The sequence below is a fragment of the Nothobranchius furzeri genome, chromosome 15 (assembly GCF_043380555.1).
Source record: "Nothobranchius furzeri strain GRZ-AD chromosome 15, NfurGRZ-RIMD1, whole genome shotgun sequence".
NCBI lineage: Eukaryota > Metazoa > Chordata > Actinopteri > Cyprinodontiformes > Nothobranchiidae > Nothobranchius > Nothobranchius furzeri.
Genome location: NC_091755.1, coordinates 38,364,693 through 38,385,032, shown reverse-complemented (window position 1 = coordinate 38,385,032; position 20,340 = coordinate 38,364,693). Strand labels below are relative to the sequence as shown.

Here is a 20,340-nt window from a genome sequence, read left to right as displayed (position 1 = left end):
CTCCCTCTCTCCCTCAACCCCTATAACTCCTGTTGATGTAACTGGCCACACAGTATACAGGGGAATGCAGCTCGGACAGCGGCAGCAGCAGGGAGAGATGCAAAGAGCCCAGAGGAGCTCTAATGGTGCCACTCTCTCACCTCCTGTCTCCTTTTCTTTCTATCACCTCCCACGTCCTTACTCCCATCCCATTCCCATCACCGTCTCCATGCCCCTGTCTCTGTCGTCATGCCGGGCTGCAGAGCACACAGACAGAGTCGACTGGAGGAGGACGGTGCCCAGCTACCACCAGTCGGCGGGGTCCATGGACCTGCAGGTCTGGAACACTCTGGATGAAAGTCAGGAGCCTTTACCTAAAAGCTGGGAGATGGCCTACACAGAAACTGGCATGGTCTACTTTATAGAGTAAGTATGACTCACCTGCTGCACGTTGGTGTCATGTTGCTGTTGGGTTGTGCTAGCTCACTCCCTGTTCTACCGGTTTTTCCACTGCTACCGAAAGTTCTGACAGCGACTCTTCCCAAAGCATTCCTCATCAAGATATCAGGAGCCTACCTGAGTCCTTCGCCATGGCAGCAACATTTTTCTCAATTATTTCTCTTTTCGGTTCCTCCGTGCGTGATGTGTGGTTTGTTGGCTGGCGCTGAACGCAGCGGGGCAGCGCCGCTTACCCGTCCCGTTAGTGTGGCGAGCTGTCGATGTCGGGAGAGCCAGGTGCTCCTGCTTGCTACTAAATCAATCGCTCGCTCAGCCAGGCAGAGGAACAACAGGCCGTGCGGAGCCCGCCACCCTTGACCTGCTCGCTAACTTCTGCTCTTTATGATCTTTACTCTGTCCTTCCACTGGTGCTCCTCTTCCTCCACCTGACCATTAATGTTTGCATATATGAAAACCTTTCCTTCACATCCTGTTGACCTTTAACCTGTTTGTTTTTTCTGGACCTATTTATAGCCACAACACAAAGACCACCACCTGGATGGACCCCCGCCTCGCCAGGAAAGCCAAGCCGCCTGAGAAATGCGATGAAGGAGGTGAGACAATATTCACATACACACTCTTCTCCGTACAGTTCCTCCAGCGTGTGTGTGTGTGTGTGTGTGTGTGTGATTCCCACCTCTCAGAGGGGGGCGTCGGCTGGCAGACGGAGACTGCACAGCTGATCGAGCTTCATCCCAGCCGTGTTGGTGACGCAGCACAAACCTCCCATCTCTAGCCTGCACGACTCCCACTAGCAGCTTCTCGAACACACACAGAGCTCATCAGCGCAGCATCTCTCAAAAGGCAATTTTCTCCAGCCCTCTCTTGCGTAAATAGCAATTCAGAGCCGCGTGTGTCCTGTCACATGGAGGCAGGAAGTCGAGATGGTGCTCGCATACAAAAGCAGCTGCAGAGATGCACACGTTGTTTTCAGGGAGCCTGTTTAAAACAACACTAAAGAAACTGTAGACCTCTAAAACTTTGTGATTCTGAAGCTCTTTGATGGCACGTTAACTTCACTGTGCGTGGTTCTGAAGCGGCAAACTCATCAGACACCTCAAAGATGTGTCCCTTATTATAAACGGTCTGGAACAATGAGATCAAACAAGAGACAAAACACAAGGAGTCAGCAATAACTTATATTTGACAGCATTTAAAGGAATGTTTCTACCTTTTGCGAGTTGCATTCCTGTGTAAAACATATAACCTCTATCATAAATGTTGTAGTAGTTTACATCAAACAGGACTGAGGAGCTAACAGCTAGTTAAGAACGTTTATAGCTGCTGTGTTTAAAACAGAAATACAGCAGCTGTCAGTTTTACTGGATTAGTGAGGCAGAATGGATGGATTTGACCCCTGGATCTCTGATATTTCACCATATTACATGAAACTGGCAGTTGTGTAAATTTTTATAGAACAATAATTCAATAGTTTGCTGTGAAATGTTGGACTAGCTGTTAGCCCGTCAATTTTTAGGCTCAAAGTTTGTTTCAGAGAAAGAAAACTAGTTTTCCTCTTCAGTGCCAACTAATCACATTTAATAAAAACATGTAATCGAAACATGTAGTTTTGTAAAAACTAAAAGGAAATCTTGATATTTATTTTGCTAAATCACAGATAATGCGACCAACAGAACTTGTTCTGTTTTTATCAGAGTTAGGGGTCAACTGGGTTCTGTTTGTTAACAGGACTGAATTTGTTTCTCGAGTCAAAATAAAAAAGCTGAATTGGAGTTTGATGATCTCAGAATTACATTTTCTAAGTAATAAATTCATCTGTGCTGCTTTTTAACGTTTTAAAACATCTGTTATAGAACATCTATCCTAATGCTCTGTAGCAGGAGCAAAACACCGAGGCCTAGTCCACACGTAGCCGGTTTTTTTTTTTTAACGAATATCCGCCCCTCCAAAAACTTGCATCCACACCACCTCGTTTTTTAAAGAAACTCTGTCCCCACGTACCCGGATAAATACGTTGTTAAGGACATGCCAGACCTGTAGGCGGCAGTACTTCCCCCGTTCTTAACCTCGTCCTTCGTCTGTGGTCTTCCGCAAGGAGCAGTAATTCCGCTTGCAAAAACAAACAAGCAGAAAGCGCTTGGACAAGTGATAAAGCGAGCGCAGCTCTGAGGGCATCCATGCTGTCGGCTAGTGTAAACACAGGTCGCACACGTGATGTCAGCATTTTTTTGTCGCGGAAAGTGACGTTGCGGACCTTAAAACTCCGGTTTTGTCTGCCCACACGCAGACACCCAAAACGGAGAAAACGCAGATCTTCACTTTGGCCGGAGTTTTTAAAAAAATCTGTTTTCGTGTGAAAAAACTCCGTTTTCGTGTGGATGACAGGCCAAAACGTAGAAAAATATCTACGTTTTGGCAAATCCCCGGCTACGTGTGGACAGGGCCTGAGTCTAAACACTCACACCTCATGTGTCCAACGCCTCAGCAGTATCATAGGTGATGTGTGTTTCCCTCTTGTGTCTGTCCCACCCCCAGAGCTGCCCTACGGCTGGGAGAAGATCGAGGACCCCCAGTTTGGCACCTACTATGTAGAGTGAGTAAAGTTCTTCCTGTTCCTGGGGACACCCAAAGGGCTGCAGCTGGAATCGGCGGTGATGTTGGTTAATTGGCCCGCAGCATCTTCTCATTCAGACTTTTTATAAAAAGCCATACCTGTGTGCATCCCTACAGCTGTGTCCAATTTCACTAAAATAAACCGAGTTGCCTCTGAGATGCAAAGTCCTCTCACTCGTGTGGTGTTATGTCATCGCGTAGTCCAAACCGTAGTTTCCCACAGACCTACAGGGAGCAATTAGTGTTGGGCTGGAGCTTCGTCTGCGTGTGTGAAAGAGGTTGCAGTAAAGGCTGCAGACAATGGAGGATGGTGGGTCCAGAAGAGGGAAACAACAGGGCAATTCTTCCTGACAGGGTAAACAAGAAGATAAAGTGTCATTTTAGACCCATTTCTGTAGACAGAGAGAGGGAGAGAGGCGTGCAAGCAGGGGAGAATACCTAGCACCGAATCATGCAAGAGGGTCACTCAGAGGCTCCCTTTGTCTCTTCAGTCTGGCTTTTTTCTGTTGCAAATGAACAACAAGATGCCACAACATGACACAAAGTCCAATTATTTCTGTGAAAGCCAGTGTGTGTGTGTGTGTGTGTGGGGGGGGGGGGGGTGAGTGAGTGAGTGAGACGAGGAGGAGTGACGGGGAGAGGGGGGTGACGAGGAGTGAGAGAGAGAGAGACGAGGAGTGAGAGAGACGAGGAGTGAGAGAGAGAGAGACGAGGAGTGAGAGAGAGAGAGACGAGGAGTGAGAGAGAGAGAGACGAGGAGTGAGAGAGAGAGAGACGAGGAGTGAGAGAGAGAGAGACGAGGAGTGAGAGAGAGAGAGACGAGGAGTGAGAGAGAGAGAGACGAGGAGTGAGAGAGAGAGAGACGAGGAGTGAGAGAGAGAGAGACGAGGAGTGAGAGAGAGAGACGAGGAGTGAGAGAGAGAGAGAGAGAGACACGAGGAGTGAGAGAGAGAGAGAGAGACACGAGGAGTGAGAAGAGGCATGAGGGAGAGAGGGGGAGAAGAGGCACGAGGGAGAGAGGGGGAGGAGAGGCACGAGGGAGAGAGGGGGAGGAGAGAGACGAGGGGAGAGAGAGAGACACGAGGAGTGAGAAGAGGCACGAGGGAGAGAGGGGGAGGAGAGGCACGAGGGAGAGAGGGGGAGGAGAGAGACGAGGGGAGAGAGAGAGACACGAGGAGTGAGAAGAGGCACGAGGGAGAGAGGGGGAGAAGAGGCACGAGGGAGAGAGGGGGAGGAGAGAGGGAGAGAGACAGGAGAGAGACGAGGGGAGAGGGAGAGAGACGAGGAGTGAGACGAGAGAGAGATCCAGGAAGAGTCACTCAGGTTAATCCTGCTTTAACCGTACATAACTGGTCCATACTGGTTTTGATCTGTGAATAATTGTAACGTATTATAAATAATCTTGTCTCCTTACCATCTTTTCATTTTCTGTTCATGTAACATGTTCAAAAACATCCGTAATAATAAAACTGGTGATAAAATCAATGACCAGAAAGAGTTATCAGTTAGTATTTGTTTTAATAAATGTGTTCAAATATCAAATGGCTAAATAACATTAACATGATGACAGTAGAAGGCCTCTCTCCCAGGAGGACCACCAGGTAAAGCCTCTCCTGACCCTGGACACCTGCAGTCCTACAGAGAAAATCAGAGACCACAGGTGACAAAAAGGCAATAAACACATTTTTACATTTATCCACATGAGAAGATAAAAATTATATTCTTCACACAAACAATTTTTACTTCATTAAAACGTGTCAGCTGTGTAAATCCCTGAATGTTAAACTACTTTTCACAGAAGAACTTCTGTGGTTGTGTGTAAACTAGGGGTTGTACGAAATAGTCGACTAGTCGACTTCACGGCTCTGTAGTGACTTTTTATGCCTGTCATCAACTAGTCGTTGTCACGTGATAATGACTGACAAGATGCAGTCCTCGGAAAAGACAGCAGGTGACGAGCCCCTGCGCGTCTGGATCGAGGCGGAGGCGACGCGCTGTGCGGTACTGACACCGGCGGTAAAACGGACATTTAACCAAACTGTGACCTTTTCGCTCTTGCAATTTAACCTTCCCCTCACCCCCATCCTAATCTTAACCAGTTTGTGCATGCAAAGCTCTGATCATTGACGTGCGCTCCAGACATTGCGTCCTGAGCACCGCCAAATCGGGTGTCACCACCTCAAAAACAAATTAAACACGCGATCGTTCATGTCGGCTCATTTCATTTTCATGTTTTCTGTCTGTTATTTGTGCCTGATGCGTTTCGCTGCTGCGGAGCGATGCGCATCACCTGTTGTCCTCCGGTGCCGCGCCCCCAAGATTCCACTATCTCCGCTCCGCTCCGCTCCGGCATGAACTCCGCAGCAAAAACGGTCCCGTTGTAGTCGGCCGGCGAGCAGCGGCACTCTGCTGTTTTTGCGGTCGGTAGATCTTTTAGAACTGCAGTTCAAAGGTAACTCATGAGGTGAATATATATGAACCCAGGTAGCAGTTTCTCTTTAGGATTGAGAGGAGATGCAGGAAGATAATAAACAGACAGGACAGAAAAATAGTCAAATAAAAACAAGTTAGTTTTTGTACCTGCTGTTGCAACAAACAGACACCATTGAAGGTAATCAGAAGTGAGGAACAGAAAATGAAATAATTATTTTAATGTTTAGAGCAGCAGGAACTCCGAGAGGCTGCAGGCGCATCAGTGAGTTTGCGGCTGCTGCGCAGGGGGAGGGGGGAGAGGGCTGAAGTAGGATGCAGAAACTACCGTTGTTAAAAGAGATGTTTAACTTAGAAAATGTGGGCGCAATTTTAATAGTCAAAAAATTCCAGCGAACCTACCGACCGACCCCCCCGCCGCTTCCGGCGTATGACGTCATCAACGACTAGTCGAAGTCGACTCGACTTTCATTACTTGACTGTCGACTTTAAAAAAAATAAAGTCGTGCAGGCCCTAGTGTAAACAGCTTCACTCTTCACCTCTAAGTTTAATAAAAACACTTCTTTGCTCCGTTGTCCCTAAAACAAATGAGAAGTTTAATTCACCACACACACACACACACACACACGCACACACACACACACACACACACACACACACACACACACACACAGGAATAACTTGGACCCGCGATACAAACTCGTTCTGGCTGATTTCTGCCTAAAATGTAATTTAAAAAAACAAATATACAAATGAAAAATGTCTATAAACTGAACCACTTTAAGCTTTTTAGGTTTCTACGGCTAGTTTTAAACAAACTTATATTTAAAACTTCGTAGCTCTCCCCATTTTCTCTTCCTGTTGAAAATCCACAGCCGGCGTGCAAAGCATGCTGGGATCGCCTTGTTCTGTGCGGATACAACAGACCCATCTTCGAAATGTGGGTGGAGCGAGGACGCATTTGAGGACGCGAGAATGAGTATTCTTGGAATTCGGACAGTACTCGTCGCTGCGCTGTGACGCCATCGACCTCAAAATGCACTCTTACAAGCATCCCTCCCGTGGATTCGGTACACACCCCATGTATACCATCAGTCCCTCAATATGTGGCTGATTCCTCGTGCAGCATCAGTGCATTTTATCTTGCTAAGGTGCCGTCATGGACAGGATTCACGCCTGCTGAAACTCATTATGCAGATGAGCCATCTCCCTCATTTACTGCAAGGAGGGGATGTTTCTCTGTAACAGGGAGCATGTCACCACACAGGTGAGACGGCAGGACTAACTGTTTTTAAATTGGTTTTGGTGCTAAGCTGCCGAGCTGCTGATCTGGGGTCAGAGGTTTTGGACGTAGTGTGGAGGAGAAACCAGTTCGTTGGCTGGACAGTAAAAAGTGCAGGGTACAAAAATTGACTTTGGAAAGGGGGGGCATGTCCCCCCTGTCCCCCCCAAAATTTACATCCATGCCACTAGCACCATAACTGTGTTCTTTCTCCACATCTCTAACTCAGTTGTAGCCATTTTTGAGTTTGCAAATGCTGCTCTTCTGTGGCAGCCATCTTGAATCGGCTTAATTCTTAAAGTCACATTTAATGAATAATCTCTGGGATTTTTTTTACCCATCTGAATATATACCATAAAATGTTTCAATAAAGCTTCAGAATTATTGAATGCATCCCATAATAAGCAACAATCTTCATCATCCCTCCAAATCAGTTAAACACAACTGTTTCTATTACGTTTAGAGCCTAAACATGTGAATGCTAAGACCGTGTAATATTATGAAAGACTTTTACCTGTCCTGAGGTGGGGCGTCCGCCCAGCAGGGTGCACGTCACACACAAGTCTTCAGTCAAATCACAGCTTTGCATGAAGTCACAGAGCTGGAGTTGCAGGGTTGGGGCGTCCTGTCCTGTTAGGCTGCAGATAAATATAGAAATAAGAGATAAATCTGAGATTTCTTTTTTTTTTATCAGCTGATGTTGTTTTCTCTGTTCTGCAGCCACATACACCAGAAGACCCAGTTTGAGAATCCGGTAATGGAGGCTAAGAAGAAGCTGGTTGTGGACTCCCCTGTTGCAGGACAGCCGCCAACAGCTGCACCTTCAGGTACAAACACACTGGTGTCCACGGAGGCGTCTTCATGTGCTTGCCTGATGTTTTGTTCTCCTGGATTATTTAATTTACATGTGTGGAGTTTATGAATCTGTTGATGGATTTCCGCACTTGGTTTAAGTAAAGATTTTCCTGAGTTTATTTCCTATTGCAAGTTCTTTTTTCTATGAAACACTCCCCCATAAAACGGGATTGGTTCTATCTGGTCAGAAAACCCGGAGCGCCAGGCTAAAAGGCTATCGTAGCTTGTTCTTTGTCACCTTTTGGTCATGTCAGGGTTGAGCTTTGCGTGTCTAGGGTTAGGGTTGTTGCACCATAATCAATGGGTTCTGGTGTGTTGTTTTTAATGGTTGGAAAGTCCCAGTTCTGTCCAAGTGAATAGAAAGGGAACGTGTCTGCTACAGTTGACCTTCAAATAGAGCGATCGGATTTTTTTACATTATCATACTGGGCTGGAGCAGCTGTGATTTTTCAATGTGAAAAGCATATTAACAAAATCCCAGATTTGTTGGATTACATCCATGTTAGTAAATTCAACAGTCACACTCATTTTTCAATCATTTTTAAATTTTTATGTTTAAATTCATGATTTTGGGTTATTTTTTTTCATCATGGAAGTCATGGGGGGAACAAAGGGGCGTTATGTTAAAGAGCAAGTTACCCCCTATCAGAGTCTAACTCCACGCCCACTTCATGTTTGAAAAATGCAACAAATGCTGTTGCCAGGCAGACCGAGAGGGCGGAGCCGCTAACAAATACACACACACTCAGGCTCACGACAGCATTGTGACATCATAATGTACCAGTTTACATCATAGCATACCTCTTAGCCAATAGCGGTGGCAGATTTAAATTAAAATACAGTGCAGAGTTTTTACCTGACAACATACAACACTGCCAGTTTTAGGCAGAATATTTAAATTTTAACTAAGATGCACTGAAGTGCCAAATTATTGACGACACGTGTCTGCAGCACGATTAGACACTCGTTTATTTAGTTTATCAGCAAAAAAAGTTTATTTGGGGGTGACTTGCTCTTTAAAGGAACATCGTAAATTGCAGGGAAAGTGGTAGGTGGGGAGGCACACCTGTCAAACGGTAACGCAGGTGTCCTAAGGTGAGCTTAGGGAGGACAGAAGCCTTCCGTGGAGCACTGGAGACATGGAAAGACTCATTCATGCTTTTATTACCTCAATAATGAACTACTGTAATGGTCTTTATAGTGGTGTGAGTCATGAATCTCTGAGGGTTGCAGTTGGTGCAGAATGCAGCAGCGCGTTCGCTAACAGGCACCTGTAAGTGTGATGCCAGCTTCTCTTCGCTGGATTCCTGTTGTTTTTAGACTTTGGTTCAACGTTCTTGTGCTGACATATAAATCTTTGTTTGGGCTGGCACCATCATACCTCTCAGACGTTCTCCAGCCATATGATCTCCCACGCTTATTGAGGTTGGCTGACCAGCTGCAGGCGGAGAGGTGACCGGTGTTTTGCTGTGGCTGCTCCTTGCCTATGGAGTCAGCTGGCCGTCAGTGTCAGGAAAGCCTCCTCGCTTGTGGTTTTAAAACTCTTCTCAAGACACATTTCTACTCGCTAGCGTTTAACACGATCTGATTGTTGTACATCCACTCTTGTTTGATTTTTATGTTTAGGTCGCGTTTAGTCACTACTGACCTCTGCAGACTCCTGCAGCCACGATAGTTTGACCCTCAACAAACTTGCCTGAATGGTCGTTTCCTTTCTTCCAACACTGAAAACGTTAAACGTGCACACCTAGCTATTTATCGTCTCATTACACCTGCCTGTTTTCACCGTGCTACGGCGGAGACGCCACCATCGTGGCTGTTGTGTTTTAGGTCCTTGAGCCACAGCATGGGTGACGGCATTAGCATGGTGTGGGCTGCATGGTGGCGCAGTGGTTAGTACTGTTGCCTCGCAGCACGAAGCTCGCAGGTTCGAAACTCGGCTGCGGCCTTTCTGCGTGGAGTTGCGCGTTCTCCCCATGCATGCGTGGGTTTCCTCCGGGTTCTCCGGTCTCCCCCACAGATCACAACATGCCCTATAGGTTATAAATTGTAAGTCGCTTTGGAAAAAAGCGTCTGCTAAGTGAATAAACATAAACATAAACATGTTCTGGTTGATCGGTTTGAGCTTAATGTTCAGAAAAGAAAGAAGGGATGCTTCAACAGCACATTATGTGTTATCAAACGCTGGGGTACTCTTTCATCAGCCGCTCCATGCTGAAACGTCTGTCTGGGAGATGTTCTAACAGTCGACAGGCTGCTGATAAACTGCCCGTGGCCTCTGAAGCTATGATATTCAATTAGAATTACGAAACAGCGCATCAGCAGGAGGAAGAACTCATTTTGACAAGTAGATGTGGAAAAGGAAAGGCTTTGAGGTCTTGTTGAAAATGCTTCTGCCCCCGGCGTTCCAAACTCAGGAAGGACGGAGGAGTGCATGCGGTTAAAAGTGACTCGTGCTCGTAAGTCGGCTCGCTACGGGCTCATCTGCTCATCATTTACCACGTGTGGTGAAAGCTCGGCCGATGGAGTCGCCTCTCCTTGGTGAACGCGAAGGTCTGATAAATGGAAGCCCCATGTAGTAAAATGGGTCAGAGTTATGACAGTCCAGTGTGCGTACATAAAGCATGGCTGCATCAGTATTCAAACAAGCCTCCGTGTTTCAGACAACCCCTAGACAGATCTGTCTGCCTCACTCTGCCGCACGCAGACCCCGCCTCCCCTAGCCGAGCCTCTCTGCAATCTGTGGGTGAGGCTGCCTCCGTGCACCACCACCCACGGCTCCCACCCTGCACCTCGTTAATGACAATTAATGCCCAGCGGTCTCATGCGAGTGTGTGGACGTGCACGAGGATGTTCCGGAGCATTGTTTTTGACGAGGCTGACCTACCAGACAAAACCGCACAGCGCACGGCTACGCTCGGACATAATTACAGCGTTGGCAAACCTGTCAGACGCATCACATGATCACTTCACCCTGAGAAAACACACAATGTCCCTTTGTGGCCCGCGCTTTAATCCGGACCATGTAAACATGGCTTTGGTGTGTGTGGCCCTAACCTACCCCACCCTCCACTCTCTGCTGATGCAGCTTTAATGAGGGCCATTAATTATGCTGGAACAGTTCCTGCGCTGCTGATGGGCTCTTTTTCACATCATGTGAACATGACTGACATCGCTCGCATTGCCGCACCTGAAGAAGAGGCAGCAGCACGTGAAGCGCAGGACCAGTAAGGACCCCTAAATCAAACGGGTCACGTTTAGCAGCCAGTCTCATTGCAGACATGCAAATCCAAATCCCAGTGAGGGTGGAATGGGAGGCACGGAGGGGAGTGAGGGGTGAGGCTTCCATCTCTACTCCGCCTGGTGAGATTGATGTCCCACCTTCTATCATTGTGGGAACTGCCTGAGAAGAAACCCGGCCCGCTGGGACTGTCCACATAACTCACCATCTCACTGGGGTAGGGCGAGCCAGGAATCGGTCAGAATTCACCTCCTTCTGTCAGAGCCCACTCTTCTGTTCCTTCGGTCTCCCCACACCCACTCTAGCGTCATTCCTTTCCCGTCTTCTATGAGGTTGGTTCATGTGTGCATCGTGCTGCCACCACTAAGGAAATTAGCCAGGAAAATATTGGGATAAAGTTTGGGTCTGCAGGAGGTCATGTAGGAATGCCGACAGGGAGTGATGTGTAGTCAGGGATGTTGTCTCTACTTTATTGTTGCTTAGGATTGATTTGGACATGTGCTACAGAGTTCCTTGGAAAGCTGTTGCCACTCACAATCTTCTGTTGCGTACAGAAATGTAAACTGAAACTATTACCAACTCAACTATTACCAACTCAACTCTCCCACCATCCTCCCTTACACTCTGCCTCTCTGAAATCAAATCATGGTTCACCTCTAATTTCCTCAAACTCAACGGCAATAAAACTGAACTACTTCTAGTTGGCACTAACTCCACCCTCTCAACCTCTGACAGCTTTTCTTTAACTATTGACAGCGCCACAGTCTCCCCCTCACCTCACGTCAAGAGTCTGGGTGTCATTCTCGACAGCTCACTTTCTTTTCAAGCTCACATTAATAACTTAATTCGGTCAGCATACTTCCATCTACGTTCCATAAACCGTCTCCGTCCCTCACTGACCCCTCACACTGCCGCCATTCTCGTCCACAGCCTCGTCACCTCCCGTATCGACTATTGCAATTCACTTCTTTATGGTCTCCCCAACAAACTCCTTCATAAACTGCAACTGGTCCAGAATTCAGCAGCCCGTATTATCACCAGAACCCCTTCCTTTCACCACATCACACCGGTTCTCCAGCAGCTTCACTGGCTCCCAGTTAAATTCAGGTCCATCTTCAAAATTCTCCTTCATACCTTCAAAGCAATCCACAACCTCTCTCCTCCATATATCTCAGACCTTATAAGTATTCACACCCCGTCCCGTTAACTCAGATCTTCTTATTCCATCCATCTTGCGGTTCCTTCTGCCCGTCTCGCTACCATGGGGAGCAGAGCTTTCAGCCGCTCTGCTCCTCGACTCTGGAACTCACTTCCCCCAGACATCAGGAACATTGACAGTTTTACCCTTTTCAAAACAAAACTCAAAACACATATGTTTAAATATGCCTACAACCTCTGATTTTATTGAAATGTTTCTCTCAGTTTTTACTTCTTTGGGTTGTATTATTGTTTTATTGTATTTTATTACGTGTTTTGTGTAAAGTGACCTTGGGTGTCCTGAAAGGCGCTTTTAAATAAAATGTATTATTATTATTATTATTATTATTATTATTATTATTATTATTCAGAGAGCAAGCCACACCCACTGCATGAGTCTCTAAACTCAGTGGGATGTGTCACTGAAGACGTGGAAACATGGAGAATCTTTGGATTTCTTTCGGGAGTGTCCATCACAGGGTATCCGCGGGTCCTTAAAAAGTCTTAAATTTGCTTTTCCAAATTTAAGACCTTAAAAATCCTTAAAAATGACAAATAATCCTTAAATACAGTTTCCAAATGTCTCAAATTACCAAAGACGCAATAAACTAGATTCTTTTATTTCTATTAAAATTTTGCGAATTCCTAGTTCAGCATTTTTTGTGTATGACGTTGGCGTAAGTGGAACCGTACACATTCAGCTGGTTGTGAAAGGGGGCTATTTTTAGATGAGCACATTAGCTGGTTAAGCTAGTGGGAGCTTGCGCCATGGGGAAGCACGTTTAATGGTAACTGGATGGCTATTCCCACCTTTGCGACGTGGTTAGCATCGGTTCCAGGCAATAGTTGGAAATTATAGCTTAAATTTAATTTTTAAAAATAGCTTAAATTTGGTCAAAGTGGCCTTAAAAAAGGTCTTAAAAAGTCTTAAATCTGGTTCCCTTAAACCTGCAGATACCCTGCATCAGTCGGTTCTGTCAAATCACAACAAAGTGACTAAATGTGGGGCTTCTTGTGTTTTAGAAAACAAAAATTAGAGTTTATAGGATGTTTCACCTGTTCTTGACCCCTCGTCTCTTTTTCACTGTACATCTACAGGAGGGGAGCCTGCCAGGGGAGCACGAGGTTTCACACGAGATCCGGCTCAGCTGCAGGGGGTCATCCTGCAAACGGCACTCAGAAAAAGCCCTCAAGGGTTCGGGTTCACCATCATCGGAGGAGACCGCCCAGATGAGTTCCTTCAAGTGAAAAACATTCTTCCTGATGGACCTGCTGCACACGACAACAGGATTGCCCCAGGTGACTTTCAAATCAGTCATTAATTATAAATGTGTCCTCCAGTGCCGGGACTCCAGTGGTTTAATTGCTGCCGATGAAATTAATGACCATCCTACAGAGTTGCACCAGGAGGATCAGAGGAACATCCAGGGTGGTCTGACTTGAGTCTCTTGACATATTTAGAAAGTGAAGGCCTCGTTTTCCTTTAAGTTAGGTTTACCGGCTCCTGCAGTGGAGTACAACCCTCGGCCTATAAGAGGCACCCGTCCTGCATATTTAGAGGTTTCTCTGCCTCATTCCACATGGTTTTATTCTGTGGGTGATGAAACGGCTACTGCAGAACTCGGTGAGCTGCTGAACAGGTCATTCAACCATTAGTGATCATGGTGAGATAATCTTATGGTGAAGTTGGGCCCAATGAAAAAATACAGTGATCCATCGTTTATCGCGGTAGGTGCGTTCCAGACCTGGCCGCGATAGGTGAAAATCCGCGAAGTAGGGACACCATATTTACAGTATTTATTTAACAGGTACGTATTCAGTATTCAGACTTTTAAAACCCTCCCTTTACATAGTACTGTATTTTTACTTGGTTTTTTTATAGTTTTATTACAAAAAGTGCATTCTATGATGAAATTGATAAAAAAAAGACAGGAATTTCTTGATATTTCTCATAGAAAAATACCGCGAATCGGCAAATTTCCCTTGAATAAGGCTCCAAAGAAAAAAATCCGCGAAGTCGTGAATCCGCGATAAACAAACCGCGAAGTAGCGAGGGATCACTGTAACATCATTCTACCTGTTGGCACTGCTATTATCTGTAAACTGGCCAAGTTATCGCCACCGTTGTTTGCTTACGTTGATTAGGCGTGGAGGCAATCTGGAGATGGGTTGACTTCAGAAGTGAAATTTGATGTAGATGTGCATTCAATGACTAAAGTTTTAGAGTTTCATTAAAATCAGCGTTCAAAGCGTGTGTTAGGGAAACCGCTCTGCTACCAGGAGGCCAAATCTTAGTCTAATATGTCTTAAATTGACTTTTTCATTGAGTTGTAGCCATTTTGGTGTTTACCAAGGTTGAAAAGATGTGTTGGACATCTTGAATCTGGTTGAGTAATTGGATGTTTCACCAGTCATGCTGCATGCAGCCCTACAGTAAAGACTAGAGTATACTGTGCACCAGCGTAGTCATCTGCAGTACTAGTACACAGTGACCACACACGGTGATTTGAGTCTTTGGTGTGATATCTGCTTTAGGACTCACACAACACCAATATTGATCGCTACACGAGCGCTGCTGCAGCTGAGAATCATCGAGAAGGTGGAACACAGTGCAATTATTTTCACTGTCTCATTTCCCGTGGGGGGGGGCGGGGTAAATTAGCTGTACCACAGGATGAACGTAATTAATTTCATTGGGTTTTAACAGCAAAGCAGCAGACTGCAACAGCGTTCCTGCATTCCTCACTTTGTATCGGCTGTATTTATTCACACCAGCGGACCTTGCGATGGCGTTTACTTCACTCCGCTTTTTATTGGATCAGGCATTTAAAAAAAAACATGCACCGAGTGTGAGGCTCCATGTTGGTATACGAAGCTCATCGCGGGAGTGGAACCTTAGCGGCGTTTGCTTGAGGAGAGTATTGATTGTGCTGGTGGGCTGGATCCTCCTCTGGGCTCCGGGCCAGATATCCAGTCAGCAGGCCTCATCAGGGCCTGGCCAAGGGTGCTCAGGAGATGAGAGGTGGAGCGGAGAATCGTCTTGTTCTACTTTGTTATTGGGAGCGAGGAGAGATGCTGCTGGGTGATCCAGTTTATTTTCATCAGTGATTTCTGGGTTTTAATTAGGGATGCTCCGATCAGGTTTTAATCTGCCGATCACCGATGCCGATCAGCCAAGAGGCCGGTCAGCAGATTACCGATACCAGTTACATAGATTGGCTGTAAATTGTTCATTTAGCTATGGTGAGTTCTAATGCATGTGTTGCATATTAATTCAGAAAAAACATGGTTTTACTTCACTTCAAATTATGTAACATCAGTAACAATTTATAAGAAATTGAAAACATTAAGGCTCTCTTTAGGCTACAAATAGTGCAAAAAAAGTCAATGTCTCACATCAGCGCCTAAATCAAATTAACTAACCAAGGATACATTCAGATACATCCAGTGAGCTGTTACGCTCTAGCCTGGCAAGCCAGACTAAATAAATGTATTATTTAGTCTGGCAACACTCCATTGACGGCTCTCGGTTGTGGGGCGGGTTCTACTGTTGTCTTTCAAATGATCTCCTTATTCCACTGGACAATGAATGTGACATACACTTGTTTCACTCTGTTGCATCATCCCACCCACCAGGCATATAGAGTGCCCTGATTGGCCCACAAAGCGGAAAAAGCTCTGTGATTTGTTCACTAAGCAGATAGAGCACGATGATTGGCCCACCATTATGGACCAATCACAGCTCTTTTTGTGTTTGAAACCCCTCTAGAGAGCTGTGATTGGCTAGCCAGAGTCCTGGTAGGAGCTGTGGAGGTTCCAATGGAGCGTGCCTAGACCAAACTTTGCAAAGCAAGAATTTGGTCTAGTTCACTAGGCTAGTTAAGCTCAGCACTGACACAGGACTGACACCTGAGCTCCAAATGTCACTTGTGAAACTCACAGAGGATGAGACGCTTTCTTCAAGGAGTCCCTCGATGAAAGAATACACTGTCTGGTGGAGCTCTGGAAGGGCTACGTCGGCGAAATATTTGCGTCCCGGTAGCATGTAGCGAGGTTCCAAGTGGGTTAGTAGTCGGCGGAATCCGGCGTCTTCCACAACTGAAAAAGGCTGGTCGTCAAGTCCAATAAACTTGATGGTTTTACGGGTAATTTGCTTATCCTTTTGACTGTCACGCTCATATGGGCGAGTGTTTCCAAGCGTCGGCTGCGTTAGCTGCCGTCTGACTGTGGCTGCATTAGCATTAGCAGCCTTCTTTTCATTGTCTGCGGTGAGCCTCGAAAACTCACCGTGCTCCGCCAAGTGTTTAGTCTTTAAATGTCGGATCAAATTCATCGTGTTGAATTTTTTTGAAGTGCTTCCTCCGCGGGGTATGTTTTCGTTGCAAGTGTTGCAAGACGCAAACTTAATATCACTCTCGCACACCGTAAAGAAGTTCCGCACGGCAGACTTGTTTGTCTTCGCGGGTTTGCCGCCACGCGCATGCGCACTAAGCGGGGAGAAGCGGAAGGGTGAACTACCAGCCGGGAAGAGTAAGCGCCAGTGCCAGAGCGGAAATGAAAGGCAGCGATCGGCGATCACAGATCACACACTTTTGCAGGAAAATCGGCCGATAATTATCTGCGGCCGATCAATCGGAGCACCCCTAGTTTTAATCACAAACACCCTCACCAGCCACGCCGCCTGCGGGAACCAGGGCTTGTCTGAGCCGCTGTTGTTTTTCTAGCATCTCAAACTACTTTGAACATTCTCCTGACTTCTGACCTGAAGAGGACGTTTTCATTCACTGGGGATTTTCTCTTTTTCAGACAATTCTTTGTAAAGCCCACAGGTGGTTGTAGGTCCAAATCCTGGTAGACCCAACCATTTATGTGGAGTGTTTGTGAAAGCTCTTTGTTCTTCTTTTAGGTGATGTCATAGTGGACATAAACAGGGCGTGTGTGTTGGGGAAGACTCACGCTGATGCGGTGCAGATGTTCCAGTCCATTCCAATCAACCAATACGTAGACCTGGTCCTGTGCCGGGGTTACCCTCTTCCTGACGACTCCAGCAGCAGCGAGGAAGTGTCGGGGAGCCTCATTGCCTCGAAGGATGCCTCCTCTTCTCCGTCCACTTCCACACCACAGAACGTCCCAGATGGAGGAACCCTGTCCCGGCACACAGCCTCAGTTCCACCCATGACTAATGGAGGAGGACGCCTTCCACATCCCCAGCTGCAGCAACAGAACCTTCCTCTCACCCTAAACCAGGAAGGGCCAGACTCCACTCTGTTGCAGCCGGAGCTGGTGAGCGTACCATTGGTCAAAGGCCCGGGAGGTTTTGGCTTTGCCATTGCCGACTGTCCCCTGGGTCAGAAGGTGAAGATGATCTTGGATGCGCAGTGGTGCCGCGGCTTGTTGAAGGGCGATGTCATCAAGGAGATCAACCGGCAGAACGTTCAAACGTTGAGCCACTCCCAGGTGGTGGACATCCTCAAAGACCTGCCGGTGGGCAGCGAGGTCAACGTGCTGGTGCTTAGAGGAGGTGAGTCCACGGGAAGGAGGGGTCATGCTGCAAACTTTGTTTTTTTTTATCAACCAGAGTTTTATTCTGACACCAAACGGGCTCTAGTCTAAAGATGAAGTGGAAGTGTGTCCCTCACACAGATTTGCATCACCTGTTGCTTGCACAGCACTTAAAACAACAACAACAACAAAGCAATGGGCTGACAGTCCAGTCTGTATTTGAAATGAATTTCTTCAGCAGTGAGGCAGCAGCATGATTCGCCCTTTGTCTAAGATCTGCCGAGTCTAGAGGAGGTCAGAATGACGGAATCGTGTAAATGTTTTCATTTATAAATGACAGGATGGTTTGTGTGCAGCACATTGTGCTTGAATACATGCACACACACACACACACACACTCCTTGTTAAATAAAGCAATTTCACGCTCTAGTCCATGCCAGCTCTGCATCATCTACCTCCCAAAACAGGAAGTAAGCAAAGTGCAGTCACAAGTGCTGGGAAGAAGAGGGGGGGGGGGGGGGGGGGGGGATGACGGTTTTACTGATTCACTCACTGCCTTAAGAGAAGGAGGGAAGGGAAGGCATGGAGAGAGCAGGAGCGTGGTGGGTAATCATCACCACTCGCTTTCTTGCTTCGTGCTTTCACAGATTTGAAGGGCTCGTTCTTTTTTCTTTGCCTTTGCTGCAGTGCAGTAGCCTAGATTCAAGAGATCAACGTTGCACCCACACATCAGATGCACTGAGCCGGGTTCTGCTGTGCGCTCTGGGGGCCTTATCTATCTGTGTGTGTGTGTGTGTGTGTGTGTGTGTGTGTGTGTGTGTGTGTGTGTGTGTGTGTGTGTGTGTGTGTGTGTGTGTGTGTGTGTGTGTGTGTGTGTGTGTGTGTGTGTGTGTGTGTGTGTGTGTGTGTGTGTGTGTGTGTGTGTGTGTGTGTGTGTGTGTTCTGTTTAGTAACTGTAGCGTTTGTAGCTCCCAGAAAACATTTCTATTCTTTGCAACAACATTCTCGTTTGATTAGAAACTGAAATGCAGATGTGCAGGCAGATGGAGAATTTATAAACTTGAACTAGCTTGTAGAACAACGGCACATCAGCGGCAGGAAATCCAAATTAGTCGAAGCATAAAATACTACAAACAACATAAAATGAGCTGAAAATGGAAGAGAGCAGGAAAACGGGCGTGAAGACCAGCGGAGGAAAGGACCTGGTGAGATGTGAGCAAAACTAGTCACATAGTCAAAAATGACCTGTTTTCTTAAGCACTGTAAGACTTTTCGAGGTTAAGGAGAAGAGGTGGAGATGTGCATGAGTGCTGAAGTACAGACCTGCAACGGCTGAATAAAACTTGACGTGCAGGAAATGTTCAAACAAACCAGTAAACGGCTCCTTGAATCTTAAAGTAATGAAATAGTCTTCATTAGTATTTTTAATTACACAATAACCAGTTGTGTCTGTGCTGTTTTTACTGTTTCGGGAAGGGACATTCTCATTCTTCAGGATGCTGCCATGCTTCCTATGCTAAAGGAGCCACTGAAGGATGATGAAGCGTATTAGAGGATAAACACATGTTTCTGTATCAAACTTCTAAAACACTTTAGTCTGTTGGAGATTGCTTTCTGATCAGACTGGATAAATATTCCAAAGTGACCAAAGCGCTCTTAAAACAGGTCAAGTCTCCAAAATCTTTACATTAGTTCACCCAAGTATATATTTGTTGCAAACTTAAGAGTTTTGCAGAGTTTCGTGACATCATTTCACGTTAGCTTTTGTTTAAGTTCAGCAGCAACACGTTTTGGTCGCGGCAGGTTCAGACTAGTCGTCCGTCTCATCAGCTCTGATAGGAACAGACCCACCTGGGTAAGATGGTAATGAGTGATGACGTGAAGCTGCTCAAGTCAAAGGTTCGGATCGTTTGGAGAACAGCTCCTGGTACAACATCTGTTTTAAACATAAGTAAGAAATTCAAATGAGGAGAAACTAAGAACCAAAGTAAACCCAAAAGTTTGCATGAATCTAAAACTTGAGGATTTGTATCTGCAGCAAGTAAGTGTCCACTTTAACCTAAAACACACGTTTCCCCTGGCTGTAGGTCTACCTCCTTCCATCCTGTAACACAGGCCTACGATTCCTGATACTTGAGTCTACTGCCCCCTGCTGATTGAACAGATTCTGTCACTATTGATTTACCCTTTCACTCACAAATTTTAAGCAAGATATCAAATGAAATGAAGCTTTAATAATTGTCTGGGAGCCCACTTGACAAAACTATTGGTGAATATTCGGTGCAAAGCTCTTAAGGAAGCTCTGGTGTGGTATGGGTCCGCCTTAAAGCCGTGTGATTGTTTATTATTACTGCCAACTAATCTACAAAGGTTCTTTGTTTCGATCCCAAAACATGATAAGAGTAGAAAGAAACCAGAGTTTAAAAGGATATTTGTTCGTACTACATTAAAGCAAATGTGTATTTCAATATATGGTGTGAAATTATGGAATAACCTGGATGATGAATTAAAAAAATGTACAACTACTGATCAATTCAAAAAAATGTATAAAGATAAAATGCTAAAATCGTCTGATTTGGTGAGTTGAGGATGGAGGATTAATTTTTTAGTAGTGATATTATTTGTGGAAGTAAGAGAGCAGTTTATTTTTTGTGTATAAGGCTATTTACAAGATTTTTTCTTCTTCTTTCTTCCTCCCCCTATTTCACTTCTAATTTGAAGTTTGTATATTTAAACTTTGAGTGAAATAATTGAATTGAAAATTGAATTATCAAAGATTTA

At 45.8% G+C, this 20,340-nt stretch overlaps 1 protein-coding gene across 4 annotated transcripts in view; it reads left to right on the top strand.

Moving 5' to 3' along the window:
- The window catches only part of magi3a (membrane associated guanylate kinase, WW and PDZ domain containing 3a), a 188,152-nt gene that overhangs the window by 154,752 nt on the left and 13,060 nt on the right, over positions 1–20,340 (top strand). For all 4 annotated transcript variants that reach the window (XM_070544798.1, XM_070544799.1, XM_070544801.1 and 1 more), the window contains 6 exons: positions 243–405; positions 952–1,031; positions 2,974–3,031; positions 7,485–7,591; positions 13,156–13,356; positions 16,964–17,578. In XM_070544798.1, coding sequence (XP_070400899.1) covers positions 243–405; positions 952–1,031; positions 2,974–3,031; positions 7,485–7,591; positions 13,156–13,356; positions 16,964–17,578 — 1,224 coding nt within the window. The remainder of the gene's footprint in view (positions 1–242; positions 406–951; positions 1,032–2,973; positions 3,032–7,484; positions 7,592–13,155; positions 13,357–16,963; positions 17,579–20,340) is intronic.